The sequence below is a fragment of the Lepisosteus oculatus genome, chromosome 9 (assembly GCF_040954835.1).
Source record: "Lepisosteus oculatus isolate fLepOcu1 chromosome 9, fLepOcu1.hap2, whole genome shotgun sequence".
NCBI lineage: Eukaryota > Metazoa > Chordata > Actinopteri > Semionotiformes > Lepisosteidae > Lepisosteus > Lepisosteus oculatus.
Window position 1 is genome coordinate 46,679,752 of NC_090704.1, and position 20,968 is coordinate 46,700,719.

General features: G+C 53.7%; 2 protein-coding genes across 4 annotated transcripts; one reads left to right on the plus strand and one right to left on the minus strand.

Annotated features, from left to right (window-relative positions):
- Positions 1-109: 109 nt before the first annotated feature.
- On the plus strand, positions 110-3,770 carry tefm (transcription elongation factor, mitochondrial). Of its 2 annotated transcripts, none has more exons than XM_015356239.2 (4): positions 110-231; positions 1,803-2,266; positions 2,584-2,733; positions 3,300-3,770. In XM_015356239.2, exons 1-4 carry the CDS (start codon positions 189-191, stop codon positions 3,744-3,746), a joined length of 1,104 nt encoding a protein of 367 aa, XP_015211725.2. In that variant the 5' UTR covers positions 110-188; the 3' UTR covers positions 3,747-3,770. The 2 variants fall into 2 exon arrangements, with proteins under 2 accessions (XP_015211725.2, XP_015211726.2); XM_015356240.2 differs by having other exon boundaries at positions 3,318-3,770.
- Positions 3,771-4,264: 494 nt separating this feature from the next.
- On the minus strand, positions 4,265-20,917 carry atad5a (ATPase family AAA domain containing 5a). Of its 2 annotated transcripts, XM_069194656.1 has the most exons (25): positions 20,445-20,917; positions 20,002-20,176; positions 18,864-18,934; positions 16,840-18,635; positions 16,320-16,404; positions 15,952-16,113; positions 15,498-15,633; positions 15,066-15,144; positions 14,683-14,864; positions 14,441-14,586; positions 13,997-14,156; positions 13,387-13,719; positions 12,929-13,025; positions 12,474-12,556; positions 11,921-12,057; positions 11,172-11,337; positions 10,634-10,801; positions 10,355-10,497; positions 9,805-9,898; positions 9,629-9,693; positions 9,320-9,500; positions 8,837-9,024; positions 7,197-8,023; positions 6,750-6,908; positions 4,265-5,465 (listed from the first exon to the last, which is right to left on the minus strand). In XM_069194656.1, the coding sequence occupies exons 3-25, from the start codon at positions 18,912-18,914 to the stop codon at positions 5,387-5,389; spliced, it is 5,517 nt and encodes a 1,838-aa protein (XP_069050757.1). In that variant the 5' UTR covers positions 18,915-18,934; positions 20,002-20,176; positions 20,445-20,917; the 3' UTR covers positions 4,265-5,386. The 2 variants fall into 2 exon arrangements, with proteins under 2 accessions (XP_069050757.1, XP_069050758.1); XM_069194657.1 differs by lacking the exon at positions 20,002-20,176.
- Between the last annotated feature and the right edge of the window lie 51 nt (positions 20,918-20,968).

Genomic DNA, 20,968 nt, shown 5'->3' on the forward strand with positions numbered 1-20,968 from the left:
AATTCATCCGCGATCTCACCGGCCCTCGGCTGAACACCTGACGCCCTATCAACACCGGGAGCAGAAAGCTGCGGAACGAAAGTACCCCGGAACGGAAAAGAGCGCCGCTGTTTCCTCTCGGTCCCCGGACCTGCCCAGAGGACGCGACATTAGCGACTGTGTGTGGAGAGCAATATGTGCGAGGCGGGATGTGGTTCCCAAAGCACCTTCTCTTGGCTGTGTTGAATAAAGGTAATTAAACGCAGACGAAAAGGTGGAGAACCGACGCGGGAGTGATACATTTTACCCAGATACCGCAACCGCCGCCAGTTGTTTCTCTCTTCTTTGTCAAGATGTCAAATGCCTGGACTGTTGCGTCGCTGCGTTGTGTAGCTCCGTATTGCTTCTCTGGCATGTCGAGAGTAAAAGCGTGTCATCATAGTGAACACGTTTAAATAGTGATACAGTTTTAAACACACTAATGGAAAAGCTCAGTCTTAGTCTGCAGCGTCGAGCCGGATGTAAAATGTAGTATTTGACGAAGCCGGTTCCGTGCAGCGCGCAAGGAGTCCTTATGCTCAGATCTACCGAGACCCGGCTTTTAAACGCACTTAAGAGCTGTTTAAGCACTTAGTTTGTAATGTCACCTTTGATTTGAATAATGCCCTGAAAAAAATGATATTCGTTCTGTTTTGAGATACTTGCGTGCTGTTTTGAATGAACTTAGACATTGCCTGCTATGTAAGAGTTGACACACTTGTTCTGTAATTTAATTAGCATGCTCTGAAACGCAGTCCTGTGGTACCTAACGCGGACTCAGAGTCGCCTGCTGCCTGTGGCCTGTTACTGCAGACCTTGCGCCCGTGTTGCTTTGGTCTTTCAGAAGTCGAGAGAAATAATAATAATTGCTTACACTTATATAGCGCTTTTCTGGACACTCCACCTAAGCGCTTTCAGGTAATGGGGTCTCCCCTCCACCACCACCAGTGTGCAGCCCCACCTGGATGATGCGACGGCAGCCATAGTGCGCCAGAACGCTCCCCACACATCAGCTATCAGTGGGGAGGAGAGCAGAGTAATGAAGCCAATTCATAGATGGGGAAGGAAGTCTGAATCCTAACTTCTGGGACAGGATAAATGCCATTTTTGAAACCTTCCTTAAGGCCCGAGACTGATTTTTTTTTAAATCAAGTAGTTGAATTAAAGGTACAATAAATTTCATCAACAGGTCAGCCCGGGACAAAACCCAGAAGGCAGAGATTGACTTCAGGCCCAGAACTGAGAAATGCTTGAGACAGTGTTTCCTTTCTCTTAGCAGGAAGGGAACATTTAAACTTTTATATTCATAATTTAAATGTACACCTTTAAAGTAAGTTAACATTTTAGATGAGAGTTTGTTTCTGTTTGTAAAACACTTTTCATCCCCAAATATTTCCCAAGCACTTCGCAAAAAGGCGGGGTCACATTTCATTGAATACTCCCATCTTCAAGTCATGTGGCCACTTCTTTGAGAAATACAGACTTCTCCAGCTGGGAAACGGAATTAAATGTCGCAGAGTTTAATTGGGTGCCCCCGCCGCCCCACAACACCTGGGTCTCCGGCGTAACGCAACAGGGAACCAGCCGAGTGAGCTAAAGGAGACCTGCTGAGGTCCCTGCTACGCGCAGGGAGGGCGATGACGTCACCGTGCCCAAACTAGTTCTGCCGCAATCGCACTAATATACGCGTGTTTCCTAGAGCGCGCCCCTGCAGTGCGGATGGTCTCCGGGTGAGCGGGTTTGGCGGCGTGTGTGATGGCCGTGTCCTTGTCTCTCTCCTGCAGGCCGGCATGCTCTGCTGCGCAGGCCCCCCGGCTCCCTCCCGGAGCCACAGCCCCGGTCGCGTCGCTGGAGGAGCCACGCGGCGTCTGCACACCTGGAGGGGCCGGGCTCCTGGCCCCCCCTGCCGGACTGCAGGGGCGAAGGCCAGACGCTGGACTCTCTTTACACGGCCCAGCAGCGCGCCGAGATCCTGCAGCTGCTCAACACGGCCCCGGAGAGCGAGCTGGCCACCGTCAAGCTGCTGAGGGGACGCAAGTCGGCCAACATCGTGGAGTACCGGAGGAGGAACGGCCCCTTCCCAGACCTGGAGAGCGTGGTGAACGTGCCGCGGCTGAAGTACAAGACGGCCCTGGTCGTCTTCAACTTCATTCTCAGCCCCCTGGAGCAGAGGGAGAGGAGGAGAGCCCAAGTCCGAGTCCAGCCCGCCAGGTTCGTCAAGCCCGATGTGGACCGGGGAGTGCTGGAGGTGACTGTCGCCGCTGCGCTTGCAGTAACCGTCTCTCTTTAACCCAAAAAATCAAGAGAAACTCAAATTCATTTGGAGAGAAAGATCAATTTTTGTTTAAAAAAAGCTTCATCTGTCGTTACGCATTTCTTGAACTAGTTCATGTGGAAGGCGGTTTTGTCTAAGTTGAAACGTAGCACGAATGAACACCGAGTTAAAGATGTGACACACACACACACACACGGATTTTGTGCACTTGGCTCTGAGCTGTGACCAGCCAGTAACGATGTCAGCAGCAGAGCCTTGCCACCCATTCTCCTCTGCGTGTTGTCCTGCAGGAGGCGAACCGCATCGTGTCGGTCGTGTGTGGCACGAACAAGATCGCCTGGGCGCAGATGGACCGCAGCCTCAGGGTGCAGGACTGGCAGCAGGAGGAGTGCAGCAGCTTCATGAATGGTACTTACATGGCTTCAGCCTACCTGGAAGACGTAAGTGAGCCCTGGATCCTGTGTCCCTCCTTGACCTGTCTTTCCGACAGACCGTGAAATGTGACCCTTTCTCTCCAATTACAGCCTCTTGCGAGGTCCGTTCCCTTTTTTATCATCTAAAACGTTCGAGGCCAAAAATATTAGGAGTTTTTAAAGGGAAGCGCCGATATTTGGAGGGATGAAACTGGTGGGAACCAAAATGTAGGTTTGAGATTTGAGTGATGCTAACAGGGCTGCTTTTTGGAACACACCGCCAGCTGCAGGAGGAAGAAAAGGTTAAAGTCTCTGAAATGGTCCAGAAAGGACAGGAGAACCTGTTAAGAGTAATTTGAGATCAAACATCTTAAAGCACAGGTTTGTTTAAGCTTTCCTCATGTAATGAACATTTCTATTGTTCTTAAGCATTTCTGAAGTCAGATTTAAAAATGCCAGTTTCAGAATCCATTGTGAATCAACTGAAGTGTTTATTGAACAACCACACGTACAGGTATTATTTCATAAGTACGCTCTGGCCTGTTTTAAATTAAGACAGCCTCTACATACAGGCCTTTCTCTTCAAATAAAAGACATGTGGACGCTTGCAGATCTCGGCGGTGGTCAGCAGGATCCCGGAGGCGGACTTCTTTGTAGTGGAGAAGCCGGGCATCTCCCTCCAGAACACCGCGCTGTTCCCCGTGACGCTGCACCTGCGCACCGTGGAGGCCATGCTGTTCGCGCTGCTGGGGGCGCGGTGGCCGGCCGGCGGGCTGCCGCGCGTGCTCAATATGACGCGCGCCGCTGTGGGCCGGCACTTCGGGCTGCTGGTGGGCGACGCCCGGACCAGCGGCGGCCAGCTGGTGCGGCAGCTCCTGGTGGACTCCGTGGCCCGGAGGGACCCCCGCGTGACCTTCCCCCCGGGCCTGGCCGTGCGCTACAGGAAACTGTTCCAGCTGGGCGGGAGAAACCGGGGGGAGGAGCTGTGCGACGCCCTCCTGCAGGCGCTGGCCTTTTACGAGCTGCTGCGCAACCATTAGAGCCACGGTAGCACCGCCGCCGGGCCGCCGCCGGCCTGGAGGAGACCGGTCCCAGCAGCGCAGCCGGCGTGCTGCGTGAACCACAGGCACATTACTGCACTTGCCAGACCCCTCTACTCCCAGGTGAACCGAGTGTGTTAACGGGGCTTACTTGGCACAGACACCTCTGTTTTAATAAGGTATAAGGGTGGTGGCTAAGCAGGTTTCAGGGGCAGAGGCAATGCTCAGGTCTGCAACTGTACCTGTGGTCTCAGGACTTACAGGAGCCACACTGTCACAACACACCAGCCACGGGTTGCAACCAGAGCTGAATGATCATTTCTGGATATTGACAGATTGTGCTCTGGACCTGCGGCAGTGATGTTTCAGTAAGAAAGAACTGACAACAGATCTCGCCTCTCTTCATTCTCTGGTATTGGGGATGATAATATATGAAAACCTTCTACATGAAAACAGTTTTGGATTTCGGATGAAGGCTTTGTTTTAAGGCATCCCTCCTGCCCAGACTGCAAGGGTGATCCTTTTTTATTTTTAATAAAGATATTCCAAAAACAGATGTGAATAAGGTTACAAAAAGTATTTTGTTAACACACAGTCCAGTGTCTGGAGATCTGCTCAAACAGTAGATGGCAGATGATCACAGTGGGTATGAAATCACTTTAGACTTGAGAACTGTATTCCTATACACCCGACAGGCCCGAGAGGAGCCGCTACCAATACTTTTTGGTGCTTTTGCTGATCTTTTAAAAAAAAAAAAGATCAGCGAGCTTTAAGAACCAGCCTTGAGGAGCCTGGTCACAGCTGGCACTGAACAGACAGTATTGTCAAAATACACGAGGCTTGTATTGCACTGGCATTACTGACCATCTGCTGCATTACACAGTACTTCCCGTGTTAAAGCACCTAGTTTTAGCACCGTTTCTTCTCCGTGCTGGGGTTTGTTCCACTGGGGCCCGTTAACACCAGTGCTAATTGCTGCCGGCAGCTGAGCTGCTTGTATGTTTGACTCGATGACTTTCTTTTTTTTTGTCCCTTTTCTCCACCCCTGCCGTGCTACAGCAGATCACAGGGAAGGAAATACTTCAGCTACTTAAGGCCGGACCCAGAGGAACTGACCCAGGACACGGGGGTTGAAAACCTTAAGAACGGTGCTAATGAATCTTTAGAGACCAAACAAAGTCTGGGCTGAATAGTCATTTTTACACCTAACCTATCACAGGCACCTCTTATACAGCAGAGTCGCCTGCAGAAAAGGCTTACAGATACTTCAAGACCCCATTATTATAACAAACACCTTGTATTTTTCATGTACAAAAACATGGTTCATATGCGGCATCATTTCCTCCACTTATTAATTTAAAATATACACATAGCACCAGTACACAAAGGTTACATATGATCTTGTACAAATGATTTTGCCGTCAAACAGCAAATGCAAATTTATTTCTATCAAACGAAATGCAAAAATAAAATACATAAAATTGAAACTTCACACACTAAAGGCTACTGTTAAAATGTACACTGACATTCACATAGAAGTCACAATCTCTGCAATATTTCCACTGCTGTACAGAGATCGTACGAGCAGGGCATTTAACCACCTCATGGCACCGAGACAGTCCCATGCAGACCCTCTAAGATCAAGGAAAGTCTGCAGCCAGGAAATCCATGGTGTGTTTGGGAAGGCATAGGTGAATGCCATCAAAGTAGTGCAGGAACCTGGGAAAGACAATCAAGAGCAAGCTTGTCAGTGCAAAAGGAAAAAAAGAACATTGTTGGTCTCATTCACAAAAGTGTGAAATCGGCTACAGGCGTCGGTGTGGGAAACTGCCTCTGGAATGAGTGTTTAGAGTCACCTGCTACTATCTGACCCACTGATGAAACCAGACACTCAGTGGCCAAGATGTTAAGTTTTGGGAACTCACCTCGAAGTGCAATTAATCATTTTTTAATGTACCATTCAATGAATGTTATCTTCATTGTTGGGAGGCAGTTTTCAAGGAATCTCAGCCAAGAAAAGGGCCCACAATCAAAACTATATGAAGCCTGCAAGGATTACTTCACTGCTATCAACTGTAAGAGCAGAGCTGGAGAGCAACTGACCTGCCACAGCCTCCATCAAAGCAGACCCAATGTGTCAATATGCAGTATAAAACATTCTCCACTGTGTGATCTTGCCAGGCCCAGTATGGATCGTTACAGCTACTGGCAGCTCTGAAGAGCACATTGCCAAAGAGAAAATGAGGCTTTTAAAAATCAGTCTAATCCGGGTATGTTTGGAGCACATGCACTCTGAGGGCAACATTTTTAAAATTTAAAAACAATGATTGAAATGTTTTCAAAATCTTAATGAAACCGAAAGTGCCAGAAGTGACACCATGGATGGGAAAAAAATAATATGACAAGCAGAAAAGATCTGCAGGAAATCAAAGGTGAAAGTTAAGAGAGGCTTCAGGAGATGAGATGCTCGTGTTTAACTCTTCTGTGGAATTTCATCTCAGTGTTTATGTTCAATCTGATCGATGTGTAGATGAAAATATTGACCAGCTTCTGTAAACCTGCTCCAACAGAAAACCATTAAGCAAAATTATTCAGGAATATTATAAAAAAGATAAATCATGGTTAGGATACAGAAGTCTTAAGCAAGATTTTATATCTGAAAACAACCCTGTCCCGGTATAATACGATTTTCTCCCACTGTTAAATTCTACAAAAAGTCCTGAACGAGTTTGACTTGACCTAAATATCTACAGAACCCGTTTATAGCAAAGGTCGAAGCAAATTAAAGCAGCGGGCCTTTTATTTGAACACAATGGGAATGGGATCATTACGATGAGGATGATTACTATGATTTGTAATGGTAGCAGAGAGTTAAAAAAAAAAATCGCTTAAAAAACAGATCTTGACATTTCAGCCCCAAGCGCTGCTGCCAACTTTAAACCCAACAGGAGAGCCCGATCAGGACAGCAGAGCAGCCCGGAGAGCCCTGCTCGCGAAGCTCACCTCCTCTTCACCCTTCCTTGCTCCTTGAGCTTCTCGGACCGGCAGATGGCGCGCAGGGTGGGCAGGTACTCCGCCGCCGCGGCCTGCCTGCTGCCCAGACTGGCGAAGGCTTGGCTGGAGAAAACGTCCCTCAGCGCTGCTTCCCTCTGCGCCAGGACACTGGAGCAACACAGGTTACACGTTGGCGACGGAGCAGGAACTGGGAATCCCTCTTAACTCAAGTTCCAAGGGGTTCCGTCTGAGGAAAAACCCTCTCAAAAGCATCATAAAATGAGGTGGGGAGTGGCTGGCCTAACTGACTCCACATCTCCGATGCTTCCAGACCAAGCACGTACAGCAGGCAAGAGAAGACTTTAACCCGCGGGTCCTGGGGGACAGCTCTGCAGGATCTCACACACACACACACCTGCTCTTAAAGAACAAACGCAAATAAAAAAACACAAGCACCTGGGATCGAGGGGCGCGGCCGGGCTGAAGCAAAAGCCCTGCCTGTGCGGCCCGACAGGGAGGGTCAGCTCCTCGATCGCATCCCGGCCCAGCTCCTGACACAGAACCTGGGACGCCTCCCACGACTCCGAGAGCACAGCCTGGCACTTCCGGAGGCTCAGGTCCGCCAGGGCGGCCCGCCTCTCCCCGCAGTCCTCCCGCCTCCACCACGGGTCCCCGTCCACCCGCTCCTCGTCCGAGAGCCCGTTCTTGATGCGGCTCGCAGACCAGGCGAAGCCGCCCCGCCTGCAGATGTCCTCCGTGCCCGGCGCCTCCGGGGAGAGGGAGGAGTCCAGGAAAGAGGCGTGGTCCAGGAACTCGGCCAGGGAGCCCAGGCAGCGGGACACCAGCTCGCTGCGCCTCTGCTCTGCTGCGGATTTCGGTTCGTTTCCAGTCTTGATGGAGAGCACCTCGGGGTCACCAGGGCCCCCCTCCTGCGCGGGTTCAGCTCGCGAGGCACGGGCAGCTGTCTTCCTCAGCGAGAGGAAGCCTTCCTCCGACTCCGAATCGGACTCGAACATGTCTTTGCCCTTTAGCTCCAGCCACCTCCTCCTCCTCATCACGTGGGAGGCTTTCACAGGACTGTCCTCCTCTCTGAGCTCCCCGCCCACCTCGGGCCTGGCTGTCGGGAGGGGGCCCACCTGTGCGTCCACAGGCCCCTGGAGGACCCCGACTGGCAAGGGCAGGAGCTCCTCCAGATTGCAGTACAGCAGGTCCACCCCCTGCCTCTGGCACTCGGCCAGCAGCACCCAGCGCCTCTGGCTTCCCGGGACTGTGGAGACCTGGCCCTGGGGGACACAAATTATCACATCACGTGAATAATTCCTTATACGTCCACAGCACTTCTCTGGACCCTCCACTCAAAGCTCTTTACAGGTAATGGGGATCCCCTCCACCAGCACCAGTGTGCAGCCCCACCTGGATGATGCTCCAGTACTCTCCCCGCACACCAGCTCTCAGTGGGGAGGAGAGCAGAGTGATGGAGCCAGTTCAGAGAGGGGGGTTATTAGGACGCCATGATTGGTAAAGGTCAGGGGGAAACTTGGCCAGGACGCCGGGGTAACACCCCTACTCCTTTAGAGAAACGCCCTGGGAATTTTAATACTGAGGCATTAGGACCCACATAGACCGCAGGGTGAGCGCCCCCTACTAGCCCCACTAACACCTCTTCCAGCAGAGGTCTCCCATCCAGGTACTGACCAGGCTCGCACCTGCTGGGCTTCAGTGGGGCTGCCAGCTTTGAGCTGCAGGGTGACAGCTTCTGGCGTAACAGGCCCTGCGGACCCACTTTGCTCAAGCTGCCAGTTTTAGATTCTGGTACCTGACGGCCAAAAAACTCAGAATAAAACCACTTTCTTGAACTTAACGGCAAGCACTCTTCCCGTTTCAGCAGGAATCCCCACCAAGCCAGAAGGGCCTCCTCCACAGAGAGACCACGCATCAGCCCCCCACTTCAGGAACCAGGGCTGTAGCCCACTGAACGCAGGGCTGGGAGAGAGGAAAGAGGAGCCCTTCTACCACAGAAGGGTCAGAAACCACGTCTGCTTCCTGCCTTTCAGTTCAAGCTGCTGCAGCCCAGGAGGGCTCCAGGGACACTGTACCTTGAACACCGACGGGGGGTCAAGCGCAGGCGCGATGTTGTGCAAGCCCAGCATGGCCTCCGTGCAGCCAGTGTCGCAGCGCGGCAGGCCCAGCGGCGTCTCCCGCGCAGGAGGGGGGGCGGCGCCCTTTGCATCTACCCCCCCCGCGGCTCCGCCCCCCCGCGGCGCCCCCACCGGAGCCTCGGCAGCTGTGAGCAAGACAGGCAGATTTCCAATCAGCACACGGAGCCGGGACCGCACAGAAAACACCGCAGCCGTTAATCGAGGACCCCCTCAGGCAACACGCCGGGCTCCACCTCGCAAGGCGTTTTACCCGTGACAAACATTCAAAGCCTAAGAAAAAGAAAATAATTCAAAGGTCGAGGCGAAGGTGAGTGGAGCAGACCTGGAGAATGGGCAGTACTGACAGAAAGGGCCGAGTTTGCAGCGGGATGATATTTCGGTCGTGGTCACCCTGAAGGACAGAACGGCGCGCAGGTGTACCTGGAGGGGGGAGGGGCCTGTGCAGCTTCCGTCCGCCGCCGCTGCGCACCCAGAACTGCAGGTGCAGGAGGCTCCGCCTGATGTCGCACTTGTTCAAGGAGAGCAGGGAGGAAAAATCCCTGGCGTCTGTTCGGACGTTCTCGGCCAAGCACAGGAGCTGCAGGTAGCTGCCGACATTCACCTGGAAGAATGACGGAGGAATCGAGTCAGGTTTGGCGATGGTTACAGCAGAATACAAAACCCCACCGCCCCAGCAGCACCAGCCCAGCATCGACACCTGCAGCTAAACCTGCAGCGCGGTGGACTTACCATTGAAGGGGTTTTAAAATGAATTTCTTCAAAATGTCCATCAAACAACGAACTAAACGTTGGATCTAAAGAAGAAAAAAAAATGGAACTTCAAAAAGTTTAGGAAAGTTGATCTACTTTCCTAAAAAAAAAAACCCAATAAATTGGCGTCACTGCAAAGAGGAGGTTGTGCTCACCGCTGGTGGTCAGGATTACAGGCCTCTTGGTTGTGGCCATGAAGGTCTTGATTGCTGCCAGGAATCCACTGTCATCCTCAAATATGACATCAACCTTCAGGGCAATGGAAAGGAGACAGGTTCAGTATTGAGGAATTAATTTGATTATTCTTGAGTTATAACTGAGGTATAGATTAACAGCAGAGAACAGACAGACTGAAGAATGAAAGAAATACTCCTTATTCCTGGCTGTCCACTGGTACCCATGACTCTACAAGCAAACTGAACACAAAATAAACACAAGGCAAAAAGAAATTAACTGAATTTTCTCAGATAGTACAGCCTAAACTGCTTCCATGTCTCCTGTATGAAAGCAAGGAGCATCTTAAAAGCAGCAGAAGAATGTCGAAAAACATTTGAATGTTTAGATATGTAAAGATATGTAGAAAAGAGTAAAAATGTTATCCACAGCCTCAGCTACAGTCTGAAACTTTCTTAAATGTTAAACTCAGCAGGTGTTGGAGCTGAAATACAGCTCCCTGCTCTCGGGATGAAGAAAGTGGCGTTTTACCTCCTCGAAAAGGATGAGGGACGTGGCTGCCTTTTTACCCGGCTCCTCTGCTGAACCGTCTCTGCTGCCTGCAGGTTTGCTCAGAGCCTCTCTGCCTTGAGAGCCGCTTCTCTGATCAGCCAAAGGATTCGGAGAACCACTGTCTGAGAGAGCCAACAGGAGCGAACAGGGAAGCAGAAGCAATAAGAGTAATTATTTCACCATTAGGAAAAACATTAGAAGTTGACAAGGATTAATTTGATTGTTAAGTGTCCCAGAAACAGTGCCAGCGTCACTCGCCTCTCTCTCCACGCTTCTCCTGGCTGCCTGTGTCTTTGCTCTTGAGTCTGGCGCCTGTCTTGAAGAAGCTGGCGAGACTTGTGGGAGCCAGACCCCCCTTCTTGGGGCTCGCCCTTCGAGGGGACTTTCTGGGAGATGACACGACCCTCCTCGGAGAATTTCCCTTTCCTTTACAAAATGAAAATATCCATGAGTGGAACTGTGCATGTTCCATGCATGAGTAGTTTCTGTTGATCAACACTGCAAATGCAGGCCTCTGGTAGTATTCATTAGGCTGATACTTGGGCTCAAAGCAACAGACAGGATCACTGCTTCTAAGGCTGCAACTGTTAAAACTTCTGGACACATCCTGAGGCAGGACGCCATGAGACAGGGGCAGAGAGGACCACCTACTGGCAACAAACCTCCTTTGTCCTGTCTCACGATCTGCTGTCCAGTGTGTCCAGCAGATCTACAGAGCTCCCACTCCACAGGCAGACACTGCCTGCCCTCTCAGGAAGAAGAAAAGAGAGAAAGGCTTCAAAAGATCCCGACGTACTTGGAGAGCCACCGGGCCTAGAGGTGCTGGTGCTGGTGCTGTTGAAGTAGGCCGGCTTGTGCGCGTTCACACCCTGGATGTCCACCTGGTGGGACTGCGTGGCTTCCTTCAGCTGGGACAGGATCTGCCTGCCGCTGCGTTGCGACGACGCATTCACCTCAAACACCTGGGGCGACGGCGAGGGCGCGGTCAAGACAGCGGACATGCACGTAAGGGCTTTTAACAAAGACACAGCTGGTGTGACCATCCAGGGACTGAGCTCAGGTCTGATTTTTTAATTTCAACCAAGTGGCTTCCCATCATGAGCACCACCTCCAAGTGCTGCAACAAAGCTGTGCACTGAAAGGTTAAAGAGCTCGTCACCGAGGGCTTGAGCTTACTTCCCTCCCACAGGCATCAAGAGAACAGAGTACACGCAGGTGGTTCTCGATTTACACGGCAGAAGCCATTAAGAAGTGGTATATAATATGGGCCAGCACAAAACCAAAAGCATGCCAATGGAGAACTACCTGTAAAAGATGCTCCCCCTTGTGGGCCTGCTAGTCCACTGCAGTTTAACGCTCCAGCAAAGTCAGTGTGCATTCATGCAACCAGGAGCAACAGTTACCGAAATACAGATACAGCAGGGTCTGCTGAGTGAACTAGAACCCACAGAAGGGAAATGACAGCACCACAAAGGCAGGACTCCAAGTTCTGACCGGTACAGCCCTCCCCCCCCCTTGGAAAAGAGCCGCGGCTCGGCCACAGACCTTGAAGCCCAGCTCCTGCGCGCAGGCGTACACGGTGGCCGTCTTGCCCACGCCGGGGGGGCCCGTGATCAGCACCGTGTTGCACAGCAGGTCCTCCTCGCCGTCCTCACCCCTGAAGTCGCCGCAGTCCCACGCGTCTGCAGACCCAAAACCCAGCACATACACAGCCGCAGGTCAGCGGACAGACCAGCACAACAGCACTTTCTTCAACGCTACGGAGCCCGGCTGGAGATGACAAAGGACCAGCTCAACAGGGTAAATTAGCCCGCAGGCGACATTTGTGCTTTTCTACCCCTACTGCCCAGAGGGGGCACTGAGACCCAGGAGACCCCAGGCTGAATAATCCCACCCCACCCTCTGCGCTGCTCAGCCAACCGCGCGTCCCTGGTGGCAGGACAGAGGCTCGAACCCGCGCCGCCCAGACCTCAGAGCCCGGGCCAAGACACTCGGGAGGCTCCAAATCCAAACCACGACTCGGAAACCCGGCTTCTCCCTCCCTCCGCTGGGGCCCTCTCAAGATCCGATCGAGTCGCAGAAAGCGAGCGGCCCTCACCGGCGCTGTCGTCCTCCTGCCTCTTCTCCCTCAGCTTCTTCTTCTCCTCACAGTCGGCCCTCAGCTTCCACTCCTTCAGCCAGCTGTGCCGACAGAAATCAAGACAGCGCAGGTCAGCACCGCCACCGCTGGGGGGCAGGGGAAAGGCATGCAGCCTCGACCGGACTACAGTTTATCTGACCTGGACAGGAAGGGGGACCAGGTGGGACGCTGCCTGCTTCTGTAAGAGCAGAGGAGTTCAAGCCACTGACCTGGCCCTTTCCAGCACAAGGCCCTTTCCTCATTTAAAAGAAAAGCATTCCCATGCAGATGAAGCTCAGCCTCTTGCCCCGATATAATGTAAACTGGTGCAGCGATGCCAACTACGGCACAACGCTCAGTATAACACCCAGCTCCCAGGGCAGCGCTCTTAACCTGAGGCCGGGACGCGAAAAAATAAAAAATGTGGCAAGTACCTGTGCAGCTTCTTGACTGCTACCGAATTCCCAATGACTTCGCTGGAGTGCTGGGGTTGGTACTTCTCAGTCCACAACACGTCTTCTTTCACACCATCTAAACAGTCAAGACCAAGCACGTCAGCCACCTGGCCTCGGCACACGGCTCGTTAAAATAATTCGGCACAGGGTCTGCATGTTGTTATTTTACAGGCACAACTGACCCCCTGCAGAGGTATAGTCAACCACTGATACAAAACACTCTGATCCTGCGAGAAACATACAGGACAGTCAGAGGACTGAAAGTCTGAAGTCAATCCAGTGACTGTCAAACAGTGTCTCACTTAATTCTAACTCTTGATACGTTACAATTCGTCACACTGAAAGGCACAGGCTTACAAAACGCTCGCCTATCAAGCGCAGCTCTGTGCTGCACAGAGAAGGGGTCTTCCAGCTGCTGTGCCAGTAGGTGAGAGTACCTGCCGAGTCTCCCTCTCCTGCCGCAGCGCCTGCTGTGGGACTGTCGTCCAGCACGACCGCCTCGCCGCCATCCCGGTCCGGCCGCCTGCGCCTCCGCGCGCGGCCTGGCCTGCCCCTCCCCGCCAGCTCCGCGCCGCCCGTCCGGGCGCCCCCCAGCGCGGTGTCCGGCGAGTCGTCGGCGATCACGATCACGTCCTCCTCCCCCCCCGCCGTTGCCGCCGCCCGCTGCCGCTTGGTTGCCCCACCTGCCCCACCTGCCCCACCCTCCCCCCGCTTCCGTTTGCCCCCCGCGGGCAGCTGAGGGACAGGGGCACTGCAGGGCATACCGGGAGCTGCAGGAGCAAGGAGAGAAACCTTGAGGACGAACCGAAGGCTGTGAAGAGTCCGGTACGGTTCAGAACCAGAGCTAAAACTAACCCCACCGGCACACAAGAGCTCGATTTAATCTCACACTCATCTCAACCCTCAGCGTTTTGCCAGAGAGGCGAGACTAACATGACATCCAGATGAGCACATCTCAACTCAGGACGGGGCTCAGCCCAGGTGATCTCTGCCTGCTCTCAATGGACTCCTCCTGCACAGCTTTTTAAGTCAGGGGTTCACACAGACCTGCTGCCATGTCGCTGCTCTGCAGAAGAAGGTGCTCGCTGCGTTTCTTCAGGAACCAGTTGAAGAACCTTCTCACGGGGAAAAGAGGGTTCGAAGCCCTAATCTCTTCCAGCAGGCACCTCCGAACCTGCTCTGAGAAATCCTCGCTGCAGCCCGGCCCCTGCGACAACACACCAGCGTGGAAACCCAGTTTAATCCCACCCCAACAGCTCAAGAGATTTAGCAGCGATCTTGACACTCAGTTTCTTTCGACGCCATGAGGTGCTAGTGACATTCAAATCACAAATAGCACGCATAGAAATTGAAATGATTTTGTAGGAGACTCCTCCTGCTGAACAACCAACAACTGACGGGGCTTTCACTTCAAGAGCCAGCCCTGCAAAAAGCAGCGAAGGGGCAGGACGCAGCGTCTGTTCGACCTGTACCAGCCCAGCCGGCGCTCACCCTGGATGTCCTTGCTCTCGGGGCTGGCGTGGTCTTGAAGCCCACGAGCGGTCCGGGCAGCCCTGTGGGCTGGGGGGGGCCGGGGTCTCCTCTCAGATGCTTCAGGAGCCGAGACGTGGGCCACGGCAGACTCCAGAGAGGGCAATCTGGGAACAGCGAGGGAGAAGTAAACAGCAACGCACAGGGGAGGAGAGTGCAGAGCTGCACTCGTGCGCGAGTGAGCGGCCAGCCGGCTGCCCTACCGGGGGTTTCCTGCAGCACGTGAACCACGGGGAGGAAGGAGGCGCAGGAGGTGGCGTAGGCCTCCCGGCTGGCAGCCATCTTGGCGATCTGCCTCTTGAAGGACTCCGGCAGGCCGCTCTTCAGAAACTCCCTCCTGGCCCTGAACTGCTCGTCGTCCTGCGAGTTCTCGGACTCGTCGCGACTGGGAGGAGGACAGACGACAAACCACTGGAGCCACAGAGCCGCACAAGGAGTTTAAGTAATAAACTAATACGGCACGTGGATTCTGGGGGAGGGGTCTGGTTAAATTAGCTATGTTTAACGCACGATTGTTTTAAATCGTGATTCGCAATTATGTATACCACTTCTGGGAAAAAAAACAAGCTTTCGGCACAAGCCTTACCTGCTGTCATCAAAAATGGAGATGATCCCAGATTGCTTCTGTGCCTTTTTCCCCAGGAACAGAGGTGCCACGTTTGACCCTAAATAAGAAAAAAATAAAATAACTGCAGATACTAATCGCCATTTTCCCCCCTCCAACAGTGAAATTTGATAGGTTCCTCTGCAACTGTAAGCTTGTGTTCTTAGCGCACAGATAAAATTCATCCAGATAAAATGCTGGCAAGGAGTTCTTTCAAGCTATTTAAGAGGTTGGCAGCAATTGCAATACAGAGACTAGACCTTGAAGAGTCAGGTTTCGGGGGAACAAGTTAATACTGTCGGCACACAGGAGGATGAGAACTGGCAGTATTCAGATCAAGAGTAGAAAAGGTGTTGATGAAGGAGACATGAGGCATTAAGGAACCCAGGGAGGGAAGACCCTTAGATGGGACACCTGCAGGGCTCTTCGCTGCCTTGCTTGCGGCCGTGTTCTTCCCCAGCACGTCGTTCAGGCTGCGCAGCTGCTGCGTCTGTGCGGCTGGAGCTGGTCCGCTGTCCCGCCTCACATCTTCTACCAACAGCACCGAGTCCTGTGGACACAGAGCGGGCAGGTAAAAACAGGCAGCTTTTGACAGCATTATCCTGTTTATAAAAAACAAAATGGAACCGTTACACAACCCCTTCCACGCCACAGAGTGCTTTACAGGGGAGGTAAGAATCCAGCAGTGCCAGGACTGAGAAGGAAGGATGGAGATGTCCCCGATCTGACAGGGCTGGTAACCAGCTGGGCAGACTGGAGCAGCCAAGGCAAACTGCCTTCCTCACTAATGCAGTCCGCAACAGGCACTTGAACCCACAACCCCCTGCCCAATGACACCATCAGAACCAGTACAGGATGATTCACCCACCTCATCCTCGCAGTAGGTCTTCCTCTTCAGGTCCAGGTTTCGAGAGGAGCGCCGGGGCGTGCCTCTCTCCTCAGGAGCTGCCTTGCTCTTGCTCTGCTGGAGAGCCCTGGCCTTCTCCACCAGTCTTTTGGCTTTCCTCCTGCTCTTCAAAGCGCCAGGTTTCTGGGAGAAAGGAAAAACGGCAGAACGGTGCTCTGTCATGAGCTGCCAGCTTTCGCAGGTATGGAAATATTGTACTTCTCTCAAAGTGTACACAACAAGCTGTACTGTGTGCAGTAACAGCAGCTTTCACCAAGCCATCTCACCCGGATATATCAGTAAGCTTTATTCTGGCTTATTTTCCACCACATATCTGTGAAAAAAGTTACCTTCGATCTCAGTGGAGTCATTTCAAAATCACTTCCATCGCCAGCCTTCCTTCCAGAACGAGGATACACACGGGAAAACCTCATCCTAAAGATTAAAAACATTCCCACACCATTTACAGTGAGCATGTGAGGCACCAGGGCTGAGAACTCTGAAAGTGCAAGATAAACTCCACATGAGTTTAAAACAATAGTGCACAATAGTCCTGGAGGCCCACAGTGTCAGTAGGTATTCATCCCACATCTTTACCTTCGCTGCACTTAATTCAACACTTTTCAAAGGCCTTCACTAACTGATCACTTAAAGAGCTTAGAAATCCTGCTGGATTCCAGCACTGGAGGAGTGAAGTTATGCACCTGTGCTTTAAATTAAATATACAGCTTATTAAAACATCAGCTCAAACACACGCACCTATTGCAACAACCTACAAAACATTCCACTCGGCGTCTTCAGCACTAGTAACATTAGTAAGACTGCAGCTTCCACGAACACGCCGTGAAGGGAACCGTGGCAACGCGTTACCTGATGGGGCTCTCCTTGTCGTCAGGGGGCGAGAGCATCTCCGATCTGTACACCCCGCTCCTGAAGCTGTGCGCTCGAGGGGTGGACACCCGCGCTGGGCTGCCCTGCGAGGAAGCTGCCCCCCCTGCCCCGGGGGCCGGCGAGGTCAGCGGGCTGGGCGATGATAACTGGCGGGCACTGCCCCTGGTGAGTCTCCGGGCAGCCTGCCCTCTGACTGGCGTCGAGAGCGGCGTGACGGAGCTCTCCCCACCCGCCTCCGCCTCCGGCTCGCCCTGGCCCAGCGGGGCTCCTTCTGCAGCGGCTGGGGTCGCGGCGATGACCGGCGTTTCTCCGACAGCCCCGGCTTGCTTTTTCCTACCCCTTTTCTTCAGCCTGCTGGCCCCCGGCTCGCACGCAGGGGCCTCCTCTGTGGCCCCCTGCTCCTTGTCCTCACTGCCGGCGGCCCCTAGAGCCTCAGCGCTCGGGGAAGGCCCCTCCCCGGCGGGGTCTTCCCCCGGCTCGGCCTCTTCTCCCGGCTGCCCCGGCGTCTGGTCACAGCCATCTTTCTGTTTGCCCGGGCCCTTCCTCGCCTTGCCCCGCAGGCTCTCTCCCGCGGGCTGCTTGAAGGCATTCATGAACTGCTTCCTCTCCGCCTGGGAGCACTTGGGCTTGGCGGCAGCCTCGATGACCGCCAGCTCAAGGTCCTGCTCCTCCAGCACCACGTTGGACCTCCGCTTGGGCATCGCAGGCAGCAGCTCCGTCCTCTCGGCCTCCGCCGGCTCGCTCGTCCTGCCCTGCGCGCCGCCGTCCTCCCCCTTCCTGACAAAGATGGAGGCCACTCTCCTGGCCAGCTCCGGGGAGCGAGGGCCCCCGGAGTCCTGGTGCACCTCCGCTTGGACAGTGAGGGTTCTGGGCGATGCGCGCTGGGGGGCGCCGGGGTCGGCATCCGCTCGAACATCCACTCCCCCGGGGGCGACGGCCACAGGCTCGGGGCTCTCCGGATCGCCTCGCTTCTCCTCCGCCTGCTCCTCCTGCTGCTGCTTCTGGCTCTCCAGGAAGTCCTCGAAGGAGATGGTGACCGTGCTGTCGTTCAGCCGGGAGGCCTCGTCCACGTGCACCTCCAGGCTGGTGTCGCACAGAGACGGCTCGGACTCCTGGGAATCAGCCAAAGGCTGCGGCTGCTGCTGCTGCTCGGCTTTCGTTCCCCTGCTGCTCCGGGCGTCAGGTTTGCCTCTTTTCCCTTTCCCCTCCGAGTCCTCTCCTGCGCAAGCGGATGCGCCCCGCGACTTCTTCGCCAAGCTCCTCCTCTTGGGGGGTTTAGATTTCTCCGTCGGACTCCTTACGGACACTGGCTCTGGCACCTCCGAGCCCCCGGCCTCTCCCTCCTGGGCCTCCGCGCTGGTCTCGGCGAGGAGCGGGGCCGCGTCGCCGGGACCCCCCGCTGTGCCGCCAACGGCCGGCGTGCCCCCAGAGCCGTCTGGTCCGGGGTCGGAGATCACCGGCACGTCCGGGGAGCGGTCTGTCTGGGAGTCCTGCAGCTGCCTGCTCAAGCTCCTGCCCGGCTTCCTGCCCCGCCGGAGACGCTGCCGCCCGCCGCCGGCGCCGAGCGCTTCGGAGGGCTTGTGCCCGTTCTCCCTGGCCGGCTCTGGCGCCCCGCTCCCGCCCTCGGCCGGAGGGGTCCTCCGGAAGTAATCCAGGATGTTGCTGGACCTGGGGGGGGAGAAGGGCTTCTCCACGGCCTTGGGCATGGGCAGGAAGTAACTGGTGATCGTTTTAGCCGCCGCGGTCTCGCCATCCTTTCTTTGTCTCTTGCATGGCTGGTGCAAAAAAAAAAGTCAATTTTTTTTTTTTACTTTAATTTTATTTTATTACAAGAAAATCAGTGCAGCTCTCATCTCCACCACACGGAAGCGTCACATGCAACAGGGAGCGCGAGCAGTCCTGAGACTTGCCCACAAGCCTTTTTCCAGGGCAAAGGAGAGAAAGTGGAAAGGGAGAGGAGGAACAGAGAAAAACGCAAAAGAGGAGAGTAAACTGGCGCCTACCTGCTTCTCAAAGTCTTCGATAACAGATGCCATAGCGACAACCCCAGCCATGTCTTCTCCAGCCCGAACACCTGGGAGCAGCCAACAAAGAATTCAACGGGGACCGCGGTTTTTAAAATAAACACGACGTGCCGCGCTGGGTCCAGACCTGCAGTGCTGTCTGTGTGGAGTTTGCATGTTCTCCCCACATTTGAGCGGGTCTGACTCCTGGGACAATCTGCCCTGGGGCGAGTGTGTGCATGGCTGTGCCTCCGCCCAGCAACAGGCTGGCGTCCCGGCCAGGGTGTAGCCCGCCTTGCCGGGCTGGACGGATGGACAGATGGACGTTGACAGTTATGCCGATGTGGGAAACCCTGCTCAGCAGACAGGTGTGGGGTTGACTCAGTTATGCCCCGTGTTGCTAGTATGTCAAACCATCTCTTTAAAGTTTAAATAAGCTTTATATAAATAATAGACAACCATCCATATTATAAAGTATGAAATAACTTGTTTTTCCGCTAATGTCCAACAGCAACGAATTTACAGGGCAGAACTATCGTGTGCCTTTCCAGATAGTCGGAACCTTTTTTTTTTAAATGCCAAGTGTCGCTTAATAAACCACTGGACAAAACAATTCGTTTGAACTCTACAGATTCATGCTCTGTCATTCAGTCCGTCTCTAGATCCTTAAACTCCTGAGCTTTTTATCTAAAAGGTGACGGGGCTGGACGCGCCGGAGCAGAGACAGCTGAAAGCACAGTGAAACCAGGAACTGACAGCAATTCAAGGCCACGCAGAGACCACAACACAAGCTGGGAAGGCGTCTTAGACCTCCGCTTGGAAAAAAGGGCAAAAACGCATCTTCCACACGGATAGACAGAGCAAACCCGAGCCGGGTGCCAGTATGTTTCGAGAGACAAAAACACCCTCGCTGCTAAACCGTTATTCAGAAAAGAACTGCTTTATTCTGCACCACAGTCTGAACAGAATATTCTCTGCGCCAGGCTCAGTAAGAAACGGACCCGATCCTATTCACCGGACCCCTGCGATTTCTAGCGTTCTGGATTCTTGTACGTTAGAGCTTCAGAATATAGCCTATATAGAGTAAATATATATAAATATGCCCATGCAGATATAACTAACAAAGAAAAAAGCTCACCTATTAACCCAGGTTAAGAACCGCTCAGCCAGACATCCCCAGCGGTTTCAAACGCTTCTGTTCGTGTCCGGCTCCAACATAGTGCTGCACACAACGCTACCTGCCCGCCCTAGAGACCCGGCAGGCCGTTAATCACACCCAGAGGAGCCATCGCCGAAACAGGGTTAATACAGCGCTGTAAACGGAATGAATGGTGTTTCAGTGCGGCAATGGGTGACCTGTTAGGCCAAACTGTAAAGCACAAAACAGCACCACCAACATCAACGTCGGCCTGTGGCACATGCGGGGAAAAAGCACCAGAAAAGGCCCCTCTCGAAAGCAACGGGCTAGGCTGCAACGTCCTGCATAAAAACGATAGTTTAATCGATATGTGTTTGAAAAGAGCGCCCTACTCGCCTATCTCCCTCTCTGCGGCCGGGGAAATGGCGCCAAACATCACTGACCTTCGACCCCGCCGGTGCCGCCAATCAGCGAGGCGCGTCGCTCCGTCGTCACGGGCTCCTCGCGGGCGGGTTTTGGCGCGCGCGTCTGCTGCCCCCTGCTGGCCGCGCGACCCTTTTCTGGCTGGGGGGGGGGCTCATTCCTCTACACCCCCCCGGGAAGGGCCCGCTATCTCGTCAAAAAAAAACAGACAAATCACTTCATAGGAAAATTATCTACTATTTTCCGCGAACTCAGCGGTGCGGTAGTGGAAATTATTGGTCCGTGGCACCACCACGTTTTTCATCTATGTCATGTTTGTATAAAAAAAAAAACATTAAAAACAGAAGCTAACTCGAGTCTGTGTCCTCATAAGAAAATGTTTTTGGTACATAAACCAAAGTTTGGTACATCCACCACAGCTCTGTCGTGACCTATCCGGTCCTCGAGCAGCCCGACTCAGGAAGGCAGAGCGGACTCGGGAGGGGGCGGACCTCGCAGTTCCGGCTGCCCCTCTGATTGGCTGCAGCGGTTGTCAGTGGGGCGC